The sequence below is a fragment of the Polypterus senegalus genome, chromosome 1 (genome assembly GCF_016835505.1).
Source record: "Polypterus senegalus isolate Bchr_013 chromosome 1, ASM1683550v1, whole genome shotgun sequence".
In the NCBI taxonomy this organism is placed as follows: Eukaryota; Metazoa; Chordata; class Cladistia; order Polypteriformes; family Polypteridae; genus Polypterus; species Polypterus senegalus.
The window spans coordinates 39,282,461-39,309,438 of NC_053154.1; the positions used below are offsets into that span (position 1 = coordinate 39,282,461).

Below are 26,978 nucleotides of genomic sequence, written 5' to 3' on the forward strand. Positions count from 1 at the left end.
AAAAGTGCAGAAATCAAATCATAATCACATTTGAATGATTGACCAGTCAGTAATGGGCTCTGGATATGGCATGAGCCTGTCAAAACTGCACATTAGGATCTGTTAATACAAGCCATTATACTACTGTGAGGAATAAATGTCTACAATCTTTAAATAAACTGCCATTAAAAGGGATATTTTTAGCACAGTTAAAACTGTTTTACATGAAGGTCTTGCTTCTTGGGTGAGTAAAGGAAAAAAATACCCATGGATGAATGTTTAGATCAGTATGAACTGGTCCTCACGACTGGGTTCCCATGATCCAAATAAATGTCACAGTGACGGATTTGCTTTTACTGTGAAACATGTTGAAACTGGCGTATAGGTAAATGTCTTCCTCTGAATTTACTAGCTCTTATTGTGATAGCCCTTTGAAAAATGTTATTAATCTATTTGCAGAAGACAAAAGCATTTTCATGAGTTTGAGGTGTCAGCATCACCATGATGATATCTGTATGCTTTGTTAGCAGAATTCTAAGCTTTGTCTCATTTCATTCAAATGCAGGGCCCTTTGCAGAGGGTAATGTTTATGTGGTACCACCATATTAGGTGGTGCCCTCTATTCAAAAATGTATATCCACTGTACATTTTTTGTTTTTTGTATGTGAGCTAAATCAATTCTTGCAACCACTGGCAAAGACATTTGGAGGTGTGAAAATGCTTCTACTGAAGAGTTTGCATTCATTTTTTGCTATTTTAAACATGATAAATTGTTTTCATATTATCATAAACCTAATCTGGAGTTGCTGTTTGATGCTTTCTTTGTAAAACAAATTAGTCTAAGTCAGTACCCTTGTCTATTCAAAGCATCTGCTCCAGAAGGCTTTCACTTCGGGTGATGTGCAAGATGAGAAAAAAGTATTCTGCATCCTGGATGTCAGCAGAAATAGCTGAGTATGTTAGCACGCAGATTTTAATATGCAGTATTTCTTCCTGACTGGGAATCGCTGCATAAAAATACTAATGTAACTTTTAAAAAATTATGATTGAATTGAATTATCTGTGCATCACTCAGCATGTATCTTTTGACTGTACTCGGTGCTTCCAAGTTCTTACTCCATACCATTTATGGTACACTTTCGATTTTTCTCACTCTAAAGTTTAATTATTACAACAGTACAGTATCAGCATACTGTGATTGATATTAATGTTACAAAATGTAGATGTATTTTTCTACTACTCATTTTATAAAATCATTTTGAATATTGACTAATTTAGTAGTGGTATTCTAAATTAATTAAAGCAGACATACACCAGCTTAGGTTATACTAATGAGCCTACTTGCCATACAAATTGCAAATGGATAAAATTAAGACAGGAGACATGTTTGCTTGCAAGGGACACATTTATCTACAGGATACATTCTGGTGCATCTTTGTATCATCCATTTATCTATGGAGATAAAAGTTCACACTACTCTTCATCCAGAGTTTTCTGAGAAAAAAGAAAGAAGGTAAGTTTGAGTTGTTTGTTTTACAGGTTAGCATTTTGTATTGATTTCTTCAGCTGCCAAGATTTTTGTTTGGTACTGGGTAATATCTTGGGAATTGTATTTTTCATTTTTATCAAGGGGTAATAAATAGCACCACAATGTTTTTTTGACTATTATCAGTAGGTGACGCTTCAGTTTTCTTACCATGTTTTCTTGTTAACACTGTTGCTAGTTATTGTCAATCAATCAACCTATGCATGCATTTTCTGAAAATGCTTAATTTTGCAGCATTGGTGGTGCATGTGGCATACTTATGAAGTATCATACATATGGCAAGAGTAACTAGTTGACCAAATATACACATCTGTAGTATATGGAATGGAATCAGAGCACTCGGAGAAAACACCCTCAAACACAGAAGGTTGTCAGTGTCACCTTCACACTTTTTACTTGCTCCAAAAGAGTAATTACTTAACTGTGGGAATTAGAAGCTAAAGTCTAAAATGTTAATCTCTTTAACTTGAGTTTAAAATCTAACTTAAAAAAAATATTATGAAAGAAATTTCTATGTATTTGTGGATAGCTCTGCATCATTGTGTTTTTGGCTATGAACAGAAAGCCGGATGACATTGACTTTAACCAGGAAATCTTACAAGTAATGCAAATTTGGAGATTTAAATTTTACTTATCATGTTGAATTTCAATAAATGGTCAAAGAGATACAGAATACAGGTATGTAATGATCTTTTTTCTCTGAGTTAATATTAAGATTATAAACTAAGTCACTCACCTTGGCCCCAATGTCCCGGCTCTTGGTGCGCAGCTTGTTGACTTGAGACTCAGCAATATCTGCTCTCTCTTCGGCTTCATCCAGCTCATGCTGCAGTTTTCGGAACTTGGCCAGATTGGTGTTGGCCTGCTCCTCCTGAAAGTGTAAAAAGCAGTGCTGTAATATTAATTCTTTTTCCATCTATTTACATTCACGAGTGATCCTTCAATTCATCATCTTAAGTATAATATTTACTCTTATTTTTCATGTGATGTTTGTCTAAAGACATATAGAAAACTGAAAATACACAATTGAGGGTTAATTGGACCATTCATTATTACACCAAATTAGGATGAACATGTACAACTACATTTTCAGACTACATGCTGTCTGAAAAGAGATATTACACCATGTTTAGTTTAAATTTTTGTATGGTTCAGAAAGGGATATTTAAAAAAATTGAGGGAAATACATAGTGTATACATGTTATATATTGTATTAAGAATTTAGATGAGTAATTAATGCACTAATTCTCTGGGTTCCTGCTAAGTACCCTTCGGATAATTTAAGAAGTTGTTGCTGCCAATAGGTAGCTAGAACTCTGTGTCCCATACTAGGCCATGTTTGCACTAGAAGATGAAAAGCTGAATATAAAGCAATGATCAAGTGAATGTATGGAGTTATAAAATGGAGGAGCTGAGGACAAAGGATGGCATGGAGGCAGGCAGTAAGTTATTGCCTGAGAAACAGCCTGATGTAGTTTGGAGTAGGACTGCAGAAAATTTTATCCCAGTATAGCCTTTGGACTGTGTAGTTGAATTTTATAATACATTTAAATTGAACTAAATCACTCACCGCCTCCTCTGCACTTCTCTTGTAAGCCTTCACCTTCAGCTGCAGTTTATCTACAAGGTCCTGCAAGCGGGCCATGTTTTTACGATCTTCCTCAGTCTGAGGGTTTATAAGGTAGAAACAGGTTCATGATGGTGGTGATTTTTTTAGATCAGATCACAAGGATACAATTCACAAACCTGTCAAAAGCAGTGATGTAGAAAACCACTTTATAACACACCTGGTAGGTGAGCTCTTTTATGCGTCTCTCATATTTCCTGACTCCCTTCACAGCCTCAATACCCTTTCTTTGCTCTGCTTCCAATTCATTTTCCAACTCTCGTACCTAAGCAAACAAAATTTCAAAACCATAAGGCACTGTAAAACCTGCAGTAGACAGTGTTTCATGTATTTCTTAGTTACACCTACACGAGCTTCCAGCTTCTGCAGCTGTTTTTTGCCACCTTTCATGGCAATTTGCTCTGCTTCATCCAGCCGGTGCTGCAGATCTTTAATGGTCTGTTCCATGTTCTTCTTCATACGTTCCAGGTGGGCACTAGTGTCCTGTTCCTTTTTCAGCTCTTCTGCCATCATGGCTGCATCAGTAATGGCCTTCTTGGCTTTCTCTTCTGCATTTCTACACTCCTGAACAGACTCTTCCACCTCAGTTTGTAACTGAGCAGTGTCACCTTCCAGCTTCTTCTTCTGATTAATCAGGCTGGTATTCTGTAAAACACAAAACATATCACAAGTGACGTTTTTTCCAAAAGCCGTAGGACTACTTTGCTTCCACTTAATCACAGGTGTGTATAAGTAAAAAATTGAGTACTTTGTACCTGAGAATGCAACAATTGCACCCTCTCATTGGACTCGAGCAATTCCTGCTCAGCAAGTTTACGTGCTCTTTCTGTCTGCTCTACCACTGCCCTCAGTTCCTCTAGTTCAGCCTGGAGGAGGTTGTTGCGCCTGTCCACAATCGCAATATTCTCTTTAAGATCATCATTTGCTCGTAGAGAGTCATCAAGCTGAAGCTGAGCATCCTAGTATAATACAAAACATGTAATGGCATTTAAATTATCTTTTTTTCATGGAATAGTAGTAAAAGTGTAAAAATTTGAAAATGAAACAATAGAAAAAATGTCTCTATAAATTAATTAAATGGCACAATAAATCATAGCTTTGTTTTGGACATTTAGGTGTATCTTGCCTTCAAGTGAGCCTGGATACTTTTGAGCTGTTTCTGGGCTTCAGCAGCCTGTCTGTTTGCCTGACTCAGCTGAACTTCCATCTCATTGAGATCTCCCTCCATCTTCTTCTTTAGCCTTAAAGCCTCATTTCTGCTCCGAGTCTCTGATTCCAATGAGGTCTGCAGAGAATCCACAACCCTTTGGTGGTTCCTTTTCGCCTGTTCCATCTCCTCATCCTTCTCAGAAAGCTTTCGCTCAATATCGGCCTTAACCTGGTTAAATTCAAGCTGAGCGCGGAGGATCTTGCCTTCCTCATGTTCTAGAGAGCCCTGGTGGAATTTAGAAAAACAGTTTATTGCATTAGTCAGTGGTTTACTCAGCCTAGCAGGACCACTCAGTAAGTTTTTAATAAGACTAGGGGGCTTTGCCTCCTGCTCGATTCACTTGCCAACCTCCCTGGTTGTGCTTTGCACTAGCCTCTTTGCGGTTCTGTCGCTTGTGTATGGGGATGCGGTTGTACAATCTAAACAGGTTATTATTTTCATGGGAATTATTACATATGCATAATATAACTATTTTATATTACAGCAAGTAATTAACCATATTAAAAAGAGTAAAATGTAATAATATGAAAGTAAATGATGTTTCATGTTGCATTAAAGTTATTCATTGCGTAATATGATTTCATTCTGTTTGACTTTGAAATTAACACAAATACTTTTTAAACTTACACTTTTACTGTAAAACTTCAGTAAAATCAATTTTTTTCATTGAATTTTTGCCAATATCATATTGAATTTTGATTCTGTGTTTGGACTTTCATCGTGACAAGGCAACATATAACTGCCCGTGATTGAATTTTGTTTCTTTCTCTTTGTTAAATAAAACAACTTTTTTAAATGTTTGGCTCTGAGATTTTTTGTCTTTGCAAAAGCTATTCTAACGGGAAACTGTTAACATTTTAATATGAATGGCATATCAAGATCTCCTTTGTTGTCTAATGTTATCCACCAAGATGTACTACATTACCTTTCTTGGATACATCCTTCTTTATAGTAATTCGTGCAGTGGAAGACTGGACAGTGTTAATGGTTGTAGATATGGGATATTGTAAGTTGATGTTTTCATCTTCCGCATGATCACCACCAACTGTTTTAGCATAATCTATTGATACACATTTAACCAATTTGCCGTGTAACCAATCGTCATTTTTGGAGTTAATTCATTTCAATTCATCGTTTCTCGGTGCTAGGATTGCCCATGTACTCATTTTTTCTGTTGAGAACCGTTCATGATGAAATTCTTCAATAAGATTTGGACATAATGCATCTTCTTTAATTGGGAACTTAAAGTGAGGAAAACATTAAAATTTATAAGAGCTGAGAGAGGGACTTAAAAAAAAAATCTTCCAAAAAGTCTTGTTGTGTCACAGGATTTTTTTATATAATAGAGAGAAATATATGTAATTGTAATTTACTTTCTGTTCTACGTAATCTTAGTGAAAGACATACCTTTTGAGCACCAGTATTTTGGTAGCATTGACATTCCAGTTTAGGCAATCTGCTGTTGTACTGTTTAGTGACCTGAGGGACAGTGTATCATTTTGAAGGCAGCCCTCTTAGGTGCAGTTGGGGACCATGAGGAAGGTTTGTACAGAGTTCAAGAAGGAATTTAAAGGCACATCTTGAAGCTAATGGGTCATGAAAAATTCCCTTTGTATCACCACTGTTTTACAAAGAACCATTTAATTCTGGGAAGGGCTGTTTGCCAATTAAACTAGTTATTTTGGCTTTGAAAATGTTTCTAATATGTGAGCAAAACACATTGTTATTGTATTGCGTGCTACCATGCAGGATATGAAGAAAATCTAAACTTAGCATGTGTGACTGTATACAGAAGAGACATTCTGAAATTATGATTATATATTAGTATTCATAAATCTGCTATCACCTATTCATGGCTATTTGTGGAGCGTGTTCTTTCTGGAACCTTCATGTAGATGGATGTTTTGGGAACTTTAGCATCATTATGGGAAAATAGTGTAGGTACTCTGTGGAGTGTGTTGGTTTGCTCCATCCTCATGTGCCTCTTCTTTTTTTTAATAAAAATGTAATATTTCTATCTAGAAAGACTAAAAAAAGGAACATCTCTTTTCTATATAAATATAATAATATCCTTTCATTTTTGAACTTTGATGTTATTTATCCATATTGCACACAACAAATGTAATCTCAACCTTCAGATTGCATTGTGTCTATTCATTTGTTTGTTTCTCAAACATGAAAAAACATTGAAATAATCTTTACAAAATGAAATACTTAAAATATAGGTTATTTTTGTAAATGGGCAAAAACTGCATTATTCCAAAATCGATGAGTCAATCTTACGAGGCATACAAGACATCAAGGGTACAAGGCATTTCTAAAAATATAATTGGAAAGGGTGATTGTAATGACCAAATAAAAAATACATCACGCCTAAAATGAATAAGTTGAGGTTCAGGAAATTTTGCATGCCTATCATTGTTAATGTAATTTAAAATCAAGACTTCAAGAGCTTTCAAAAGCTCCATTGAGTTAATGGGTTTGTAATGGGACAGAGCTGCAAAACCAAAACTGTGCTATCACAAAAAAATGGTTCAGCCGATGTTCGTGAATTTGGCACATTGTTTAGGTCTGGTCCTACTTACATTGAAGACTACATTCAACGTCAGTGATTCAGTGGGTTTGAGTCATGTGATTGGGGACCAACTCAGTCGATCATCACTGCAAAACAACTATGTCTACTTTCACAAAATTTTGTATTTACCATATATACTCGAGTATAAGCCGACCCAAATACAAGCCGAGGTACCTAATTTTACCTACAAAAACTGGAAAAACTTATTGACTTGAGTATAAGCCTAGGGTGGGAAATGCAGCTGCTACTGGTAAGTTTCAATAATCAAAATAAATACCAATAAAATTACTGTACATTAATTGAGGCATCAGCTCATTAATTGAGCTCACAGCCTGTAATGAGTCTAACAGAGGCTGCACAGCACCACACAGAGCCCGCAGACCAAACCAGGTACATTGGAACCTCGGGTCAAGACCGTAATTTGTTCTAAAACTCTGGTCGTAACCCGATTTGGTCGTGACCTGAAGTAATTTCCCCCATAGGATTGTATGTAAATACAATTAATCCGTTCTAGACCATACGAACTGTATGTAAATGTTTTTTTGTAAGCACAAATATAGTTAATTATATCATAGAATGCACAGCGTAATAGTAAACTAAATGTAAAAACATTGAATAACACTGAGAAAACCTTGAACAACAGAGAAAACTAACACTGCAGGAGTTAGCGCTATGGCACTACGAACCTCTCGCTAAAAACACTTTTTTTTAATGAGTTTTAAGCACGGGGAAAAAAATTAAGATTTGAAAAATCCGTAATTTAATAAACCACGAAGAAAAGTAACATTGCTACAACGCACGCTAAGAACCGATCGCTGTAAACAGAAGTGACGTGGAGGTTAAAATCCAATAGAAAAATGTCTTCATTAAATGCAGCGAGGTTAAAACAATGCTTGAATCTGTGTGTATGTATGTGTGTGTGTCTGTCTCTCTCGCGTGTGTCTGTGTGTGTCGTTCTCTCTCACTCTCTCTCACTCGCTGCACAGGGAGAGACTGAACGCGTGGCTTGTTCGTATACCGAGGTGTGGTCGTGAACAGATGTAAAATTTGGCGAATTTTTTTGGTCGTAACCCGATTTGTACATGTTCAGAGACGTTCATGAACCAAGGTTCCACTGTACTGTACACTCCAGCTTTCTGTCGGGTTGGCGGGGGCAGCGGGACCTGACTCGAATATAAGCCGAGAGTGACGTTTTTCAGCACATTTTGGGTGCTGAAAAACTCGGCTTATATTCGAGTATATCTGGTACATTATTGTTAATGCAATTTAAAATTTGAGGAGAGTCAGAAGAATTACAGTACAGAATTACATTACTCCAAAACGGCTGAGTGGATGTTCATAAAATGTTGCATGTATATTACAGTTAATTCCTTATTACATACACAGTTTATGGAGTTTTAAAAGTATAGTCATGAACAGGAGTTCAATAGAAGGAACAACACAAGAACCGGTAGTTTTGCCACGTTGCTTGCAATGTCATTGAATAGATTATTCATTAAGCTATCTAGTATGTTAACATGGGATTTAAACATCTATTTGTGAAACCACAGTAAGCCAGGGAATATAAAGAACTAACATTAATTGTTCGAGCCTTGAAAAGGAGTTACCTTAAAACTCGCTTGAGCAGAGAAATTAATACGTTATCAGAGAGCTAGTGTAAATGACAGATGGGACAATTTCATTTCAGCCAGCAGTGACAAAATGGTGAACACATAAGAAGCACATAAATATTTACTTTCTTACCTTAACCTATTCTAGAAATATACCCAGAAAATGGTGAATGCTTCAGCCACTAAAGGATAAACATGTACCACTCTCTAGGCCACACATAAAATGTCACTTCCCATCTATGAAATTTGACTTACTTCAGCTTCTTCCAAAGCAGACTGCAGGTCAGCCTTTTCCTGTTCCAGTTGTTTGCGAATTTTTTCCAGCTCGTGGATGCTCTTACCCCCTTCTCCAAGTTGTTCAGTGAGATCTGAGATTTCCTCTGTGGAAGTTAACAGAAATGATAAGCTGTCTTTCAGAATCTTGAATTTCCACATATTTTCTAGAGCACAATTGTTGTGGTTTTTATCCAAATTATTATCTAAAAGTGAAAATAGTATCTGGAATCCAGTAATGCAGTCTTGCTGTAATTTTTAAATGTTGTGCAGCTTGTGAGGTAGACTGTCATAGTCCATTGTTGACTTGGTCATGAGGAGAGGCCAACAATGTAATCATTCTTGTGACAATGATTGATACTGTGGCTACATCCACACTACTACATTTTCATGTAAAAATGCAGACACTAGTCTTCATTTTCATTTTTCATTCACACTATCCATGCATTTTTAACTCCCAAAAACAATATGCTCACTCGAGCCATATACTTCTGAAAATGCCAGCTTGGCATTGCAGTGTGTACAGGTAAAAATGTAAAAATGTAACCTTACGGAAACTCAAAACTCTGTTTGCGCTCTGATGTGTTCATGCTTGTTATTAGAACTTTTTCAGATTGAATCCTGTTCATTTCAATGTCTGATTCATGGGAGAAAGCCATTTTCCATCATAACGGACATCGAAAAGTTGCTTTTAGTGGCACTTGTAGGGTTGCCTGTATGCATTGAAATTGCATTCTGTACAGTCTGAAAGCTGCATACTTGTGCACAAGGCAAATTTACCAGTGGCTACAGCTTGACAATACATTTCTTAGCTGATGGCATTATTATTCCTTAATGGATTTTTCTGTCAATGCATGCATTCCCAGAGTAGGCAAATGTCTAGGTCATATGCATTTTCGGTCATTTTAGTGGATATTGAGATACTTTTGAAAACGCTAGTATGGATGGAGATCTTTTTTGTTTAAAAATAATGTTTTTAAATTGAAATGTAGTACTGTTATGTTACCTGAAAGTGTGGTAATGAGAGAGATTCTGCTGTCTTTGCTTAAATTATTTTTTTTTTCAAATGATTGTTCATTGGGGTGCTCATATCTTTTCAAATAATTTTCCATAAACAATGATTACAGTATATAGTTGAGCCCTGGTCTTCAGTTTGTATGAGTTATTTGTGAATGGAATGTGTTATAACCGTCCCTTTGAATTCCATAGAAATCAACTCATACTCTCCATGTATAACAGAGTGTGTTCAAATAAAGATTTTGCTTATTGTAGCCATTTATAGTATGATTTCTAAACAATTATAGCTACCTTGGGTTGTTTTAGCGTTGTAAAAAAAATTTTCTACTGCATATTACAAATGTCACAATCTGGCAAATGTAAACAAAAATAATTTTCTAACTGTTATTAGATAGCAAGGTGTTTCTGTACAAGACAAAAATGAGAAATGTATATCCACAACACCAAAAAACACAGTCAAGATAGGCAGATATCTTATAATTGAAATTCAGTAACAAAAGAACAGATCTCAAAGGTAACGGAATAACTGTAAATCCCAGCAAACAATCAAAACAAAGCATCATTTAAAGCTCCCTTTACAGATTTTTGAGTGCTTTTGAATCCAGAATAAAAGGTTCATGAAGGTAAAGAACAAAACTGATCTTTAAGGTACTAGGTATTTTCTTTCCCTAAGATTTCCTTTTTCCTTTCCAAGAAAGAAAGACACTATTTCCTCTTGACTGTGTCAAAATTGTGACACCGAATAATGGTTTGACTTGCTTATTCACAAAATTATACTCGTATATCATTTGGGTAAACCCACAACATAGCTGTGCATACGCATTGTGTGCCCTGATAGTGTCATCTACAACTCAGAATGCAGAAAATGGAAATAAACCATACAATAAAATAATATCGGCTTCTTGGGGAAAAAAAAATACAGCCTGTACCCTGACATTAGTACAACCAAACAAAGATAATATAAGAGTCACCTTTATGTTATAACAATACCTAAGGTTATTAATAGTTTCTGAGTAGATTTCTCACCATACAGCATAAATTGTTATGTCATACTTAGTACAAGTGTCCCACCTTGAAGGTTTTTATTTTCTCTTTTCAAGGTCTCCAGGTGGTCTAAAGCCTCTTCGTAGGCGTTCTTCAGTTTGAAGAGTTCAGTGCTTAGTGACCTGGCTTCCTTTTGGGCACTCTCCAGTTCACTTTGGGACTCCTCAAACTTTTGTTTCCATTCATTTAAGACCTGATAAGGAAACAAATCTCAATAATTCTGTCTGCTGCCATACTATCAAAAACATCAGCACTTAAACATCAACATCAGCATTACCTTATCAAAGTTTCTTTGTTTCTTGTCAAGTGCCGCTGCTGCTGCATTAGATCTCTCCAGATCCACCATGAGATCTTCAATCTCATTCTGCAGCCTGTGTTTGGTTTTTTCCAAGGAGGAGCACTTGGCGTTTGCTGCCTCAACAGCTTCTTCTGCATCCTGCAGCCTTTGGGCCAGCTTCTTTCTGAGGATAAAGTATAAAAACAGTCAAGTCTACTCAAACTAGTCCCTAATAAACTTAGAAAAGCTTAATTATTTGTGTTTAGCTGATTCTTGACTATGATATGCTATGAAAGTATTAGTGCTAGTGACTTTTTAAATAATTATCTGTGCCCTTTATATTAATAAGAAAAGTGTACTGTAAATGCCTTCTATTGCCTGCAAAAGCATCAATGTCAGATTTTGGTCACTGGACTTTAACCCTTTCTCTTAATTCTTTCGTTCCCCGTTGGACTTGACTTGCAACAAACACACTTTTTGCTCGTCTTATATTTCAGGCAAGGCACATAATTCAAGCAAAAAGCTTGCTTGGTACAAGGATCTTTTCTGACTATGTTTCAGCCCTTATCTAAGTTAACTTGTGAGCTTCCACTGTCATTTAGGATTGATGTATAGACATCTGGCTATAAAGTAGTCTGCACAGTTTATGACGGTATCAGCATCTGAAAATGTATGAATCAGTGCTGTTAAGTGACTCACTCCTTAACTAAGCTTGTCTTTGCTGCATAATCTCTTCTCTCATATCGTTAGTGGAGCTGCTAGATTCAAATAATACCAGCTCATCCTGTTTGGAACAGATACTGTCTCTTGGTTTATCTTTCTTGTGTGCTATTTTCCTAACCAAAAAACTTCGGTTAATGCATGTGGATATGTGAGTGGATCTCCTGATTATTGAATCCACGTGTTGACTCTGCCAACCATGACCCTATATTGGAATAAGTGTATTTGTAAAATCAGTGAATGGGAGAGTTTGCAGAGAACTGGATATGTGTGCCTTGTCCCAACTGATAAAAGTCCATTACTCCTTTGTTCTCTACATTGGATCTCTTTTCAGACATGCAAGCTATATCAAGAATTATCTATCCAAAGTTCAACTTTACATATATTCCTACTGCAGTGTGATTCCTGGAAATCTACTACATTAGCTTGTGTTAAAACAAAGCAGTAAAGTTGTTTTAGAAATGTCATTGCAGATTATGACATACTGTATATAAACCTCAAATGTTTTAAAGGACAAACGTGGAAATTAAATTTGCTTTGCAAAAAATGTCTGGAAACCGAGCTCTGAAATAAAGCTTTTCATACCCATTTGAGCATAGTAGAAACTTATTATACTGTAGATATTCATTCAGTTCTTGCAAATGCATTCAATGCGTGTAATATAAAGAAACAAATGACTCAGGCTTAAAAACTATAGACAAAAACTAAATAAAGTGTAACTTTTTGTGATTGTTCATCTCCCAACTTTAAGGAAAGCCCCGCCGCATTGTCTTCTGTGAACATTTTAGAACCTGGAAACTGGTAGATCCCTTTGAAAGCATGAATGAAACATTTTGAAGACACTTCTGGAGTGAGTAACCTTATACTGCTCAGAGGTCTACATGTGCTTTTAAGTTAACTGAGAATGACAAATCTATCTCAAATCTCTTTCTAAGTATGTACAATGCTTGATTCCTATTTAAATCTTCAAGCCCCTGCCAAGAAGTCATTTAATAAAATTTATGCAAGCTAATGAAAATATTGATTAAAAATTTAAAAACTCCAATAATCTACTATGAATGCAATAAAATGTTACATTTTAGTTTTATAACTGAAGAAGCCCAGTTCATAGCAATTCTAAATTAAGATTAGAATTTGTGAGCAGCCTGTTATTATCCTGGTCGGTGGCAATACCAAAGCATTAAATAGTGTGCAGCAGATACGTATGTCAATTCAACTTAAATCAGGGTTTGTAATTAACAATAAAATTATAGATTTTAATGTAAAGAAAAAAAAACTGCAATAAATGGGCAAGTGAATTTACACATACATGTCAAGTAAACACAGATTTTTAATCAATCATGTTTCCCAAGTGTTAATCTGTGACTTCATATTTTAAACTGATAAAATGTTTTTCCTTTAGGTAGAACCACCCCTGCCAAAAAACCTTGATTGTCTCATGGAGCAGCTTGTTTGAAATGATAAAGTGTTCTGTCAAGGACAACCAGCATATTCTCTGATTCCATGTTTCAGTAGCTGATGTGGATGGTAAAACTGGATTGTATTTGATTTTAAAGGCTATATAAAATATGGCCAAACTTCAGACTACAAAAAGGTATGGCAAAGAGTTTCTCAGTAGGCTTTTCTGAATAATGTATAAGTAATAAAGATGGATATTTATGTATATATGTGAAGTCATTGCTGCTGCTGTTCTATCTCAGCTTTGTTAAAGCCTGTGCTGGGTAAAACTGAGTTTTCAATTATAGGGGGTGGTTCAGGGGTCCACATCAGTGACAGGCTAGACTGGACTAATCTAATAACACAATGAAAATATATATAAAGAGAAGAGCTGACTATCTTAGGAGAATGCATTCCTGTAATATGTATGGACATTCATTTCATTACAACTCTGTGATGATCAGTGCAATTTTCTAAGCTATAGTGTGCTGGGCTGGTAACATCGCTTCAAGAGAAACTCACCATATCAACAAGTTGGTTAAGAAGGTAGGCTCAGCTATGGTACTAAACGTGGTAGCAGTGGAGGAGAGAATGATAACCATTATGAAAAATGCTGTACATCCTCTCTGTGTCACTCTGTGTTCATTTAATAAATGATTCAGCAGAAGTACATCAAGAAACATTACTGGAATTCTTTCATACCTACAGCAGTCCACCTTTATAATGCCTTATTGTGGTTATTGTGTTGTCATTAACCATGTCAGAATTGCTTTCCTCTTTTTTGTCATTTTTGTTTGCATTTGTGGGGGTTGTTTTTGTTGTTTGCTAATATTTCTACATTTCTTGAGCTTCTGTAAAGGCTTAATTTTCCCTTGGAACAAAGATCTATCTATCAATCGTTCTATTCTATCTATCTGCCTGCCTACCTAAAAGAAACAGAAGAGCTTTTCACTCTTACTTTGCCTCTTCCAGTTCTTCTGTCCTCTGAATAGCATCTGTTTCATATTTGGTTCTCCACTGAGCCACCTCAGAGTTGGCTTTGGACAGAATGCGATGCAGCTCTGCTTTGGCTTCCTGCTCCTCTTCGTACTGCTCTCTGAGAAGATCAGAATCATGGCGTGCAGACTGAACTGCATGGGCTAGAGCATTCTTTGCCTGTGAGGACCAGAAATGTATGCATTTAAGCATTCAGAAGAGACAGAGATGAGATGGACAAACATGATTGGTTCTTTCCCTTCCTGACTTGCTTGCCTTTATTTCCTCTTCCAGTTGTCTCTTGAGATCTTCAATTTGCTGAGTGTAGGACAGTTTTCCTCTGGTTAGCTGGGAAATGAGAGCCTCTTTTTCTTCTAGCTGCCTGGAAAATTCACCTATGAAAGTCAAAAAGACATATTTAGAAAAAAAAATCATGCAAATAGTAAAGAAAACATCTTTCATCGCAGGTAATGAGTCTAAAGCATTTCATTAAATGGGTATAAAAACACTAATGGTCATTTAATTAACACATAAAATTTTGTCTGAGAAATGTTTTTACAGTTATTTTAACAAAACTGAACTTGATCTTGAATTTTATTGCCTAGGAATGTATGATACTGTTCCAAAATCCAGTTTCTGTTGCTTTTTTGTCTTTGCTTTTAGGAATAGACTATAATTTGAGATATAAAAATCAAGTCTAAATCTGTTAATAACAGTTTTATAATTTTGTTCTAGAAGAAAAAGTGCCAAAGACTAGTAAGTAATTACCATTCTCAGTCTGGAGTCTAGCTTTTTGTGAAGCAAAGTCATTGAGAGAGCGTTGACTTTCTTCACATTTTGTCTTGTATTCGTTCACTTGGTCCTCCATTGTCCTGCACATCTTTTCAAGGTTTGTCTGAAAAGTAGTTTTATGCAAAGGTAAATAAAAAATAAAAACCGAGTTTCTTCTAGCTTTCTGTAGAAACACAGGTTACCTTGACTTTGACGACTTGCTCCATATTAGACACCACATCATCCAGCTCCAGCTTCAGCTCACTCTTCTCCTTTTCAAGCTTCTGCTTGACTCTTTGCAGGTTGTCAATCTGCTCACCCAGCTCAGCCACACTGTCAGCATGTTTCTTCCTAAGTGTGGCAGCTGTAGCTTCATGATGCAGGGTTGCCTCCTCAAGGTCTCGTCTCATTTTCTGAAACTCGGCCTCCCGCTTTTTGTTCATCTCAATTTGGGCAGACGTGGCTCCTCCAGCCTCTTCTAGTCTCTCGCTGATCTCCTCCAATTCCCGAGATAAGTCTGCCCGCTGCTTCTCCACTTTAGCTCTAGCAGCTCTCTCTGCCTCAAGTTCTTCTTCTAGTTCTTCAATACGGGCCTATATGACATGGAAGACAGCACAGATATATTAAAAGAAAGAAAGCCAAAATACTAGTAAAGCTGACTGAATAGTAAAGTCTAAATATATGCAAATATATATTTAAAGTTGGTCATAGAAAAAGCAATAGCTTTTGAGAATTTACCTGTAATTCCTTAAGTTTCTTTTGCATCTGCATTGCTATGGCCTGCTCATCTTCAACCTTGGAGTTAAGTTGGTGAATCTCAAACTCTTTCCTGTAGCCAAAAGTGATAATGTAATAAACTGCTCAAAAAAATAAAGGAACACTTTGAAAACACATCAGATCTCAATGGGAAAAAGAAATCCTCCTGAATATCTATACTGATATAGACTGGGTAATGTGTTAGGAACGAAAGGATGCCACATCGTTTGATGGAAATGAAAATGATCAACCTACAGAGCCCTGAATTCAAAGACGCCCCAAAAATCAGAGTGAAAAAATTATGTGGCAGGCTAGTCCATTTTGCCAAAATTTAATTGCAGCAACTCAAAATTGTATGCAGCACTTTGTATGGCCCCTGTGTTCTTGTATACATGCCTGACAACATCGGTGCATGCTTCTAATGAGATGACAGATGGTGTTGTGGGGGATCTCCTCCCAGATCTGGACCAGGGCATCACTGAGCTCCTGGACAGTCTGAGGTGCAACCTGGTGGTATTGGATGGACCAAAACATAAGGTCCCAGAGGTGTTCTATTGGATTTAGGTCAGGAAAGTGTGGTGGCCAGTCAATGGTATCAATTCCTTCATCCTCCAGGAACTGCCTGCATACTCTCACAACATGAGGCCAGGTATTGTCGTGCACCAGGAGCCACTGTACCAGCATAAGGTCTGACAATGGGTCCAAGGATTTCATCCTGATACCTAATGGCAGCCAAGGTGCCTTTGTCAAGCCTGTAGCGGTCTGTGTGACCCTCCATGGATATGCCTCCCCAGACAATCATTAACCCACCACCAAACTGCTTATGCTGAATGATGTTACAGGCAGCATAATGTTCTCCATGGCTTCTCCAGACCCTTTCACTTCTGTCACGTGCTCAGGGTGAACCTGCTCTCATCTGTAAAAAGCACAGGGCACCAGTGGTGCATCTGCCAATTCTGGTATTCTATGGTGAATGCCAATCGAGCTGCATGCTGCTGGGCAGTGAGCTCAGGGCCCATTAGAGGACTTGGGGCCCTTGGGTCACCCTCATGAAGTCTTTCTGGTTGTTTGGTCAGAGACATTCACACCAGTGGTCTGCTGGAGGTCTGGCAGTGCTCATCCTGTTCCTCCTTGCCCAAAGGAGCAGATACTGGTCCTGCTGATGGGTTATGGACCTTCTATGGCACTCTCCAGCTCTCCTAGAGTAACTGCTTGTCTCCTAGAATCTCCTCCATGCCCTTGAGACTGTGCAGGAAGACACAGCAAACCTTTTGTCAATGACACGTATTGATGTGCCATCCTGGAGAAGTTGGACTACCTGTGCAACCTCTGTAGGGTCCAGGTATCGCCTCATGCTACCAGTAGTGACACTGACTGTAGCCAAATGCAAAACTAGTGAAGAAACAGTCAGAAAAGATGAGGAGGGAAAAATGTCAGTGGCCTCCACCTGTTAAACCATTCCTGTTTTGGGGGTCATCTCATTGTTGCCCCTCTAGTGCATCTGTTGTTAATTTCATTAACACCACAGCAGCTGAAACTGATTAACAACCCCCTCTGCTACTTAACTGACCAGATTAATATCCCATAAGTTTCATTGACTTTATGCTATACTCTGATTAAAAAGTGTTCCTTTAATTCTTTTGAGCAGTATAGTTGGTGATGTAGGACACTAGAGTGTTACAGAGCAATTCAGTAGTTTTGGAAATGCATGTATTAGAGATAATATAAACTGGAACGATTAAAGTTTGTTTGGTGAATATTCACTTGGTAATCTTGACATTGTCACTTGCATATTTTTGACATTACAGGTCGATCTGATTTGTGAGTTCTTTCCTGCAACCAAAACTAAAATAGATTTATAGGGTCATTATTATCACTTTGTACAGAGAAATTCTTACTTGCATGTGCTAATTAACTAAAGTGATTGTTAAATAAAATATATTACTGCACACCTGAAGGCATTCTGAAGTCACTCAAGACTTGTACCATGAAAAGTACGTTCATAAGGTTTTATGCTTTTTTTGTATGCTGAGTGAGTGTGGAAACAGCAATACATTCATTATCTTGCTCTGTATTGAAAGGACACTTTTCATTATACTGAGGTAATAAATCTGTGAATTATATTTTGCATTATGCATAGTATCATTTAAGATTAACATGTTAATTATGATGTGCATTAATTATTGTTTAAATGCATAGAGAAAAATACATTTTTCAGTGAAATAGTGATAGCTATGCAATTTCTGCAGGTTATTGTACATGTGATGCTTTAGATACACATACAAATATCTGCTAAATTGTCTTGTGGTAGATTTTAGTTAATTAAAATGTTAAAGAAGCCCAACATCAACATATATTTTGTAAAAGAAAGAACAGATGACAGTTAATCCAACACTGAAAAGCACAGCCAAATCACTTGGCACTAGCCTATGTGGTAATTCTTCACATGATTATTTAATCAATAAATCATCAAAAATGTAATGTACAAAGGGTAGGGTATGAACGTGGATTGGAAAATTACTTCCTAAATGAAAGGGATTAAAATCTAGAAGTTTAGGAAACTTGGGCATGCATACTAATAACATGCACAGCATTAGCTCCATATGTATGGTCAGTTTTAATAAACTCTGCAATAATCTCATTCCTAAAAATATTTGTTGGATAACAGAATTAAATGTTAGAATGTACACACACATTCCTTAGTAAAATTAAATAAACATAGTAGTCAAGACTGACTGACTTCTTCAATTTTTCTTCTTGTTGCTGTCGATCATTTTCCAGATCCATGATATTTTCTTGGCTTAGCTTGAGATCTCCCTCCAGCTTTCTCTTGGCTCTTTCTAGATCCATCCGCACTTTCTTTTCTTGCTCCAGTGACCCCTCCAGCTATGAAATTAAAGGGAAGCTGTGTCAAACAAATATTTTTAAACTGGTAACATTAATCTTCCCAACAACATATTCATGTAGGTAACTGCCAAGTTCAGCCTTGACCTGTTGTATTTGTTGTAGAATGTGTATAAGCATTGTAATCTAATTATTGTCTTCACTTACATCATCAACTTGTTGCTCCAGCTTAGCCTTTGCTTTAGTCAGAGTATTTACTTTGTCCTCTTCACTCTGCAAGTCATCTAGGGTCTGCTGGTGGGCTTCTTGCAGAGCTTTCTTCTCTTTGGTCAACTTAGCAATGATCTCATCCAGAGCTGCCATCTCCTCTGTCAGATTTTTAACCTGTAATAAAAAAAAAAAAAACGCTAGAATTCATAGCCCATAGTTTTCTTTTTCTTCTTCAGTCACAACTCAAGGTGTACCACCAAACCCACTTTGTTCTCAGTGGCATGTTTTTCTTTTTCCACTTTTGCTAGGGTGAGCTCTAAATCATCAATGTCCTTTTTCAGCTCTGAGCACTCATCTTCAAGTTTTCTCTTCTTGGCAGTCAGCTCTGCATTCATTTCTTCCTCATCCTCCAATCTTTCCGTAAGTTCCTTTAATTTGGCTTCTAATTGTATTTTGTTCTTGATTAGCTGGTCACATCTCTCCTCTGAATCAGTCAGATTGTCTTGTTCCTTAGGAAAAAAATGTTTAAAAATTGTATGACATCTCAGTAAATGAATTTTTGGAAATACTTTTGGATTACTAGATTTTAGCAGATTATTTATTAAACACTTGCTGTTTGAGGGTCTAATTTTATTGACATTAACATAGTTATTTCACATCATCCATCCACCTTCCGAAGCAGATTTGTTCACCTTCCTAGCAGTACAGACAAAAGGCAGAAACTACACAAGAATGGGAACAGATCCCTCACAGAGCACATTGATAATACTGAGCCAATGTTACATTGCTATTCATCTTAATATTCATGTCCTTTGAATCTAGAAAGTAAAGTAGAAAACACCCATGGGGATTTTGTGCAAACACCAGACTAACAGAGACTGAGCCAAATTAGCGCAAACATTAAACAGTAAGTGGTGAAATGGTTTAGACTGATGTGGAGTAAAATGCCTCATGGCTGTAACTCATCATGAGGCAGGGAAGAAGACACATGATGTAAATTACCTTGATCATGGAATGATGGTTACTGGTTCAGAAACAGCTGCCCTCCAGACTATGGCTTAAACAGCATGAATCTATGGATCCTTCATGCACTGTTTAAGTGGTATAGGCTGACTGTGATTATGCAAATGCCAAATTAGCATTTTTTGAATGTCACAGTATTCATAGACATTGTTGCTCACTATATGATTCCCTTTATTGCTACAGTCAAATGTATACTGGTTCTACAAAAATGAAAGTTGGTCCTGTTTACTCCCACTCCTGTGGTCTGCATAATTCCCAGATCACAATGCAGTAGAGCTTTAAAAGCTGCAGGAACTGCATGATGCTTTCAAGTTAGCACTGGCTAAAATTAATATAGAATGTTTCTAACACATAGTTGAACCTACACCTCCATGAATTCAGGCTCTTTGAAAGGACTGATCCAGTGCTAGATAGGTGTGCCCAATAAATTTGTGTAATCTAAAGGAGTTGAATCTCAACCCATGGAGAGGAGTAAGGAAGGTAAATTGAGGGCCTCATCAAAATTGTCCTTGAAAACTCGAGGCTGTGAAGAAGAGAACAACCAAGTGCATCAGAAGACTTAAGGACATGTCATACTCTGACAGAGTCAGGGAGTTAAACTCATTTAATCACAAGCAGAGAAGACTGTGTGCAGATCTAATCCAGATCTTCAAAATTCTCAAAGACATTGGTAAAGCAGATCCAGCATAATTTTTCCAGCTGAACAGTGAATCATATACTCAAGGATATCAGGGGAAATTAAGGGGAAGTGCATTTAGGACTGAAGAACTATTTACACAAAGTGATGTCAGAATCTGAAAGAAAATACTGAGCTATAAAGTTGAAGCAGAAACCTTTACAACCTTTAGCAAGTGTCTAGATGAGATATGAGTTTGTCACATTTCTTATATTCTGTGTTCTTATTACCAAAACCAAAGCTGATAATCAGTGAAATATCATACACATTCATTTCCACAGCAGTATTAACCTATGCATCACTAAATCATTTTTAATTTGATAAATTCAGTGATTTTAACCGTTATTTCTGTAATTTACTTTTAATGAATGTGTGGTGCTTGTAAAACCCAGGTAAGAAGAGGGTGAGTCAAAATTAAAGTCAGAAGCAGAGTCTTTGGAATTTTACCTGCAAGAACAGTGTTTCAAGGTTTTTTGTATTAATTTTCTCATATATTTTATGTATGAAAACCTAAACAATCATGATGGCTAAAGCTAAGAATTAACAAGTGTCAGTTCAAACCTTAGTTCATAATAATTAGTCAAAAATAAAAGTTTCCATTTCCTGACAATAAATAATCTTTTTCAGGGTTGCAAGGACCTAAAGACTATCCTGGCAGCAGTGGACTGAAGACGGTAGTAAGTCCTGCATTGATGAAAAATCCAAGCAGACATGATCATAATGTGTAAATAATTAAACAATATTAATAAGAGGGAAAGCAGACATGTTATAATGGGGGTCAGCCCAGATGAGGGCAGCAGGAAGTCTTATGTTATGCTTGGTGCCCTGTTCCATATCCTGAAGCCATGCAGGATAGCTGGCTTCACTGGAGGGTTTTCTGACAGACAAGATCTGTGCTTCCAAAGAGACAGGAGGTGACCCCAGAAGTCCATACGGTCTGGTGATTAAAAATGGCACACATCCAGAGGGCCTGTAAAGATGGACTTGGTAGGATAGCAGAACAAGAGTTTAGCTGGTGTGAGGTAGTGAGACCAGAAATGTTTCAGAGAAGGTGTTGCAGTGAACAAAGCAAGCATTTTGGTATTTCTTTTACAAGATAAATTTCTGTATATACCCAAGGATATTTATCCAGGGAAGGACACCAAGCTAATTGTTTTGCTCCATATTCAGGTAATAGGAGCAAAAAAGAAGTATGGAATGACTCAATATAGTACAGTAATTAGGTATTAAATAGGATTATCTAAGCAAGAATTGTCCTAGCTTTGCAAATTAGGATACCAAATTTGTTGTATTACACTAATTAACTATAAGGTTGCATTGACAGTTATACTGATTTAATACATAATACTCACAGCTTGAACTTGGAGCTGCAAATCATTCTTCTCTTGAAGAAGACTAACCATCTTCTCTTCCAGTTCTTTCCTGCGTGCCTCTGATTTTTCAAAAGCCTCTTTGAGCTTCAGGAACTCCTCTTTCATATTTGCCATCTCCTTCTCAGTCTCCGCTGACTTCAATAATGGCTTGATCTTAAAGTAGAGTTTCATCCAGGGCCAGTTTTTAACACCCATGAAAGCACGAATGTTCCACTGAATCACCTGTAAAGCATCTCTACAAAAGAAAAGCAGACATGCAGTCTATGCATTGTAGTGACACCTGGGTGTCAGGTTAAATTTTAAATTCCATACCTGATCAATAAATTACTGACCTGCGTTCTACAATCTTCTTGTACTCTATTCTAGAGAGGACACCACGAGACTGGGCCTGAATTCGAGTGATAATTGCAGACAAGCGGTCATCTCTCATTTCCTCTAGTTGACCCAGCAGACCAGCCTTGAAAAACACCTAGAAGCAAAATTCCAAAGAGCAAATTGAACTGTTTTTTTTTTTTTTATCATACTTACTTGACAAACTCCCATTCCTTAACCTTAGTCAGGCCTAGTGTACCTTGGTGTGTCCAAACTTGTACTGATTATGATCAATGTCTAAAGAACCTAAGAGTTTCTCTGCTCCTTTCTTGCTGTCTATGAATTGACCCTCGGGAATGGCCGCTGGGTTCAGAATACGGTATCTGTGAAGTGTTAATGGAAGAGATTTGGTCTTCTTCCTCTTTTTAACATGGAGTTGGGATGATGGTCAAGTCAAAATGCCCTTACCTTTGTTTGAAATCCCCATACAATACTCTGTTGGGGAATCCTTTTCTGCAGATTCTGATGCCTTCCAGCACACCATTACAACGCAGCTGATGCATCACCAGAGGGTTGTCCATCTCTCCTGGGGCTTTCCGCTCATTGGGGATAAGGCAGCGTACAAAATGAGGATGAGTTGTCTTCAGATTTGCCATAAGTTTGTTCAAGTTTTCCTAAAAATAAAGGATCACAGTTTAGTTGAAGAATTTTGTTTTATTTTTGTCAATGGTCAAACAAACCCCTCTTACCCTGTGCAGTGCAGACACGGTCTGGAAAGAGGAGCCCTTTTTCTTGCCTCCTTTACCCTTTCCACCAGAGTCACCTAAAATTAAAGACATAGATGACTTTATCCTCTTCCAAATGGCTGTTTCACAAATTAAACTGAGATATTGATGTTAGGTTTTGTTTTTTATTCATTTGGAGATTGCAATTTTTTGCCTCATATGAATTTATAATAGCAGATTTGTCAATTAGAGACTCAATTTCTGTGATAAAATGCCACAAGGTTCAAGCAGTGGTTAGTGTTAAAAGTTTGCTGCCTAATTGCACCAAAGACTCAAATTTAGCTTACACTGCTGTCCAACTGCAAACTCCTCCTGTGGTTAATATGACGTATAATATGTGATGTTAGCCTGGCAAAGCTGAATGACTCCAGTGTGTGCAGTCATGAGTGTAATAAGCCTGTTTTATGGTGTAGCCCAATCTAGGCTACAGTGGCTTGGTAATAAGAAGCAAATAATTTTAAATTCTTAAGTGTAAAACAAAAGTATTTTAAGATGATTAGATAGAACCAGAGTTTTTTTTCTCAGTTTACATTTTTATTGTACTGTCTATGATCATATTACATGTTTTTCACCCCCAAGTTTATGGTTTTAGGCCTATACCAAAAATGTGCATTGAGCTGCAAGCTGTTGACAGAAATGCTGGATGATGGAGTGATAAACTGCACATTTCTCCTTGGCCATCGTTGCTAAGCAACCAAAAGAAGCCCCTGGCTTCTGTGATGGAGTGTGACAGAGGGACTTGCATTTAGGATTATAATGGATTGGTGAAAGAAGGCCTGCTTGCCTACTTATCTGGATAGCCATAAATATACACTGGTCCAAGATGGTGTCAAATAGGCAGACAGATCAAAACAGGCTAATATAACAAAATGACAAAAATATATACTTTTTTGATCTTTTATATAAGAAAATAAAAATATGAGAAACTTGGCAAATGAGAGATGATCCAGTTGATCAAGTATGTTTGAAAAACCCTAGCCTACATACAATAACGTGCTACTTTGTTTGTGGTTTCCACCACCTTTTCTGTAAGGATGTAGCTTATTTTTCTGTCTTGAATGTCCGTCCCTTTAATTTCTGTTTTAATTTAAAATTTCTTCTCAAAGATTAAGAGTGGGAGTGACCCGCTTCACAAGTAGCGCGCTGTGCAAGGTAAAATACTACTGCAAATCAGGATGTGAAAAAGTCAAGAATAGCAGCCATTATAGAGCAGAGATCAAAGCCAAAGTACAAGTACAGTAAAAAAAAAAAAAAAAGTTAAGTCAGGAAAAGACTATATGTCCTACTGCATTTTCTTTTAAAAACACAGACATTAGTTTTCATGTTCCATTCACACTGACTTGCCATTTTTAATCACTGAAAATGCTGTCCAGAGTCATATACTTCTGAAAACACTGGTTCAACATTGCAATGTGAACAACTGAAAACGTAAACTTTCAAAAACACAGACTTTAATCACGTTTTGATTTGTATATATGAAATACAGGACCCTTCCCTGTTTGGATCCTTCTCTTTACATCTCATTCCCTGATTGGGAAGAAAAACATATTCCAACATAGCCGACGTAAAACTATTGATTTTCATGGTACTTGTTGTTTTGCTTACCTGTATGCATCTAAATTGTGGTTTGTACACTTTGAATGCCTCACACATGTGCAAAAGGCAAATTATTTCCTGGTTGCTACAGTTTTGAGATAAATCCTGTGGCCAGCATTTTTACTGTCTCTTCAAGAATTATTATTGCCAATGCAATCATGCCCAGCATAGGCAAGTAGCAAGGTCACATGTATTTTCAGTCAATGCGAAAATGCAAGTGTGGATGGAGATCATTTTTGTTTAAAAATGCCATTTTAAATTAAAACATAATAGTGTGGACATAGCCTAAGACTACACAGTGTAAGACACTGCCAATAATCGGTCCTCCCTTTTTAATCGTGTTTGTTACTCCAATCAGTGACCACTGATTATTGTTGCTAAGTAATTTTTTCCAAAATGGTATGGCAAGATGCAGCTAGTACTTCCCTTTGTTTTCCTTTTCTGTTTTCTTGTTGTTTCTTTGTTCGTCTCTTTTTTCTTAATATACTAGGGGGCTTCACTTGCCCATCCCCTCCAGCTCTCAAACACCCCTTCCCCCCAGGGCACGCTACACACCAACCACTTCACGTCTCTGCTGCTCACATTGTGAAGGGGGTGGCTGAACGCATGCTAAGGAGATACGGTTGGATCAGTTGCTAGATTGCTGCTGCTGAGCTGCATGTTCTGCTTGTCGCGCTGCTTGTCGATCATTTAAAAGCCTGTTCAGCAGCTGTCCTTTTGTCTCACTGCCTTGTCTCGCAGGACGTCAGAGTGTCTTTCCGAGAAGATCATGTCTTGACCCAAGATTTTTTTACTATAATAGAGAAACTAGGGGATTCTACCCACTGCTCGCTTCGCTCCCCTATCCCCTGGGCAGGTGCTATGCACTAGCCATTTCGCGACTCTGCCTCGCGCATATGGGGAAGAGGATGTACAATTTAAATAGATTATTATTTTCATGGGAATTGTTACATATGCATAATACACTTAACTATTTTACATTACACCGAGAAAATTATATTTCATGTTGCGTTAGAGGTATTCATTGCGTTATACATTTTCGTTCTGTTTGGTTTTGAAATTAACACGCAGATACTTTTTAAACTTATACTTTAACTGTAAAACTTCAGTAAAAACAATATTTGGAATTAATTTTTCATCAGTATCGCATTGAATTTTGATTCCATGTTTGGAGTTACATCATGTCAACGCAATGTATAACTGCCCATGAGTGAATATTGTTTTTTACTCTTTAATAAATAAAAGACTTTTTCGAATATTTGTCCCTGTGATTTATTAATTGTCTTTGCAAAAGCTATTCTAATGGGAAACTGTAAACATTTTAATATGAATGGCATTTCAAGATCTCCTTTGGTATCTAATGTTATCCACGGAGGATGTACTACATTACCTTTCACATTTTGAATGCAACTAATCTTGTTCTATTGCATAGCCCATCTCTCATACATAAATTTCACAATAACATTATGATACATCCTTCTTTTAACAGTAATTTGGCCGGTGGAAGACCGGATGGTATTAATGGTTGAATATATTCTTCGGGATATTGTAAGTTGATGTTTTCATCTTACGCACCCTCACCACCAACTGTTTCAGCGTAGTCTATTGATATGCATTTAACCAATTTGCCATGTTACCGATCGTCAATTTTCAAGTTAATTCGTTTGACTTCATCATTTCTCGGTGGTAGAATTGCTTGTGATTAAATTCTTCAATAAGATTTTGACATAATAACTCTTCTTTTATTGGGAAGGTAAAGTGAGGAAAATGTAACAATTTATAAGAGCTGATAGCGCGGGAACTGTGTCTGACAAAAGCATTCACACAAATGAGAGTTGAAACCATGGGCGTGAGGCAAATGATTGACAGGAGGGCAGAACTTCAAAAAATCTCTTGCCAATAGTCTCGTCTCGTCTCAAGATTTTCTTTTAAAATAGAGAGATATATTTTTTATTTTGGTGTGTAGTATTTCAGTGTTTGCTGTATTTCACTTCTCCTTATTTGACTCTCTTTAACTGTGCCCTATGTTATCTGTTTTTCACGGTGCAATCTAGGTTCGCTATAATATTTCATTAATTCAATATTAAATAAAAGCAATGAGCAGTTTTTTTTACTTTTTGTAGGCCATTTCATCACAAATGAATAGGGAATTGATATGCAACACTGGTCCCAATCATGCTAAATTAATTAAAAAAAATGCAATTTAGTATTTCTGTAGATGTTATTATTACAGTAACAGTGTACACATTAAGGATATACAATTTTTTTTTGTCCTTTTGGGAAGACAAAAGTAATTGCACATATTAGATACATATTTGTCTGTAAGGAAAGTTAGTATGTTT

At 36.9% G+C, this 26,978-nt stretch overlaps 1 protein-coding gene across 1 annotated transcript in view; it reads right to left on the bottom strand.

Annotated features, from left to right (window-relative positions):
- Positions 1–1,365: 1,365 nt before the first annotated feature.
- The window catches only part of LOC120525157 (myosin-6), a 55,909-nt gene continuing 30,296 nt past the window's right edge, over positions 1,366–26,978 (bottom strand). The window contains exons 17-39 of the mRNA XM_039747231.1: positions 23,005–23,078; positions 22,724–22,929; positions 22,515–22,638; positions 22,276–22,412; positions 21,923–22,178; positions 19,138–19,380; positions 18,869–19,045; positions 18,558–18,703; positions 15,800–15,890; positions 15,265–15,654; positions 15,059–15,185; positions 14,567–14,685; positions 14,274–14,470; positions 11,159–11,342; positions 10,909–11,074; positions 8,803–8,927; positions 4,279–4,587; positions 3,908–4,111; positions 3,501–3,797; positions 3,313–3,417; positions 3,096–3,191; positions 2,262–2,396; positions 1,366–1,473 (exon numbers count right to left, since the gene is read on the bottom strand). Coding sequence (XP_039603165.1) covers positions 1,453–1,473; positions 2,262–2,396; positions 3,096–3,191; positions 3,313–3,417; positions 3,501–3,797; positions 3,908–4,111; positions 4,279–4,587; positions 8,803–8,927; positions 10,909–11,074; positions 11,159–11,342; positions 14,274–14,470; positions 14,567–14,685; positions 15,059–15,185; positions 15,265–15,654; positions 15,800–15,890; positions 18,558–18,703; positions 18,869–19,045; positions 19,138–19,380; positions 21,923–22,178; positions 22,276–22,412; positions 22,515–22,638; positions 22,724–22,929; positions 23,005–23,078 — 3,929 coding nt within the window. The 3' untranslated portion in view covers positions 1,366–1,452. The remainder of the gene's footprint in view (positions 1,474–2,261; positions 2,397–3,095; positions 3,192–3,312; positions 3,418–3,500; positions 3,798–3,907; positions 4,112–4,278; positions 4,588–8,802; positions 8,928–10,908; positions 11,075–11,158; positions 11,343–14,273; positions 14,471–14,566; positions 14,686–15,058; positions 15,186–15,264; positions 15,655–15,799; positions 15,891–18,557; positions 18,704–18,868; positions 19,046–19,137; positions 19,381–21,922; positions 22,179–22,275; positions 22,413–22,514; positions 22,639–22,723; positions 22,930–23,004; positions 23,079–26,978) is intronic.